This window comes from Lipotes vexillifer, unplaced genomic scaffold (genome assembly GCF_000442215.2).
Source record: "Lipotes vexillifer unplaced genomic scaffold, Lipotes_vexillifer_v1.1 scaffold572, whole genome shotgun sequence".
Lineage (NCBI taxonomy): Eukaryota > Metazoa > Chordata > Mammalia > Artiodactyla > Lipotidae > Lipotes > Lipotes vexillifer.
This window is the reverse complement of record NW_006771270.1, coordinates 545,496-546,696: the sequence shown is the minus strand read 5'-3', so window position 1 is coordinate 546,696 and position 1,201 is coordinate 545,496. Positions and strand designations below refer to the sequence as shown.

Here is a 1,201-nt window from a genome sequence, read left to right as displayed (position 1 = left end):
AAGCCTCTCACTGTCATGGCCTCTCCCATTGCAGAGCACAGGTTCCAGACGCGCAGGCTCAGCGGCCATGGCTCACGGGCCCAGCCGCTCCACTGGTTTCCAGATTTGGGGGAGGCAGATCCTCCTGGAGCCCTTTATCCCCCCGAGGAGTAGCCCAAACCACCTCCCCTTTCCTTCCTACCTGATCATGGTTCCCTCCCTTCACACCGGGGCCCACACACTGTAATAGGAGAGCACAAAGACATAAAACCTATTTTGTTTTCTTTCAAGTGAGACCTCATTCCTGGCGGCCAGGCTGAATACAAGTTTTGCCAATTATAAGCATTTCTGGGGACAGTCTTTCTTTTAAATACAACTTTAAAATGAGGCTGGAAGTAGAAGGGGCACGTAAGGGAGAAAAGACTGCCGCCAGGACGGGCTCTGTGGACAGAGCTTCAACAGCCGGCCTTCCCTTCACTCCTTAATCACTAGGAGAATTATAGGGGGTGTGGGGGGAAGGACATACATAACTCCAAGATAGTTCCTGGCTTTTTTGTTTTTTTAAAAGCTGCTTTTTAAAGAAAAAAAAAAAGAGGTCAAAACCAGCACCCAGATCTGAAAGACCTATGTAAACCGGCAGGAGAAACTGACTTCACTGGTGGTACCCATGGCAACTAACTCCAGTCTGGAAGAGACCATGCGTGGTTGGTGGGTTCTGGAAGATACACAGCTTGGAGAAGAAAGCCCGTTCCCCCAGGTTCTGTCCCGTGCCTGCCTGCCCTGTCCAGGAGTAGTGCAGTGGGGAGAGCACAGCCAGAGGGCGAGGGCAGGCAGCAGTCCTAGCAGGGAGCTACCAGTCTCCGTTTCCGGATACAGGCCCAGATCCACTCTGGGGTGACCTGCTGGGCCTCAGGGTTCTTGTCCCTGCTACCCAGCACATGTGTGGCTGAGGCCACGTCAAATTCCTGCGCCAGGTCCCCATCGAATGCCACAAAGTAGCGTCGGAGACGGCTGAAGTCTGGCGTGGAGGGCGGCAGGTAGAGCCGCACCCCGGTGAAGATGTCCAGCAGCACCTGCAAATGCACTGTGGTCAGGGCAGGCCCGGAGCAGGGCTGGACTGTGCTGGGGCAGATGGCTCTCTGCCCAGGGAGTGGAGACCAGCGAGGAGGGAGGTTAGAACAAAAGCCAGAGACAGGGAGTCTAGTGGTCAGGACACGAGGGG

The 1,201-nt window shown here is 55.1% G+C and overlaps 1 protein-coding gene across 2 annotated transcripts in view; it reads right to left on the bottom strand.

The window, feature by feature from the left end:
• Window positions 1–258: 258 nt before the first annotated feature.
• The window catches only part of LIG3 (DNA ligase 3), a 21,583-nt gene continuing 20,640 nt past the window's right edge, over window positions 259–1,201 (bottom strand). The window contains exon 20 of one of the 2 annotated variants that reach the window (XM_007446580.1): window positions 259–1,052. In XM_007446580.1, the coding sequence (XP_007446642.1) occupies window positions 819–1,052 (234 nt within the window). In that variant the 3' untranslated portion in view covers window positions 259–818. The remainder of the gene's footprint in view (window positions 1,053–1,201) is intronic. The other variant, XM_007446579.1, reaches the window with a different exon arrangement.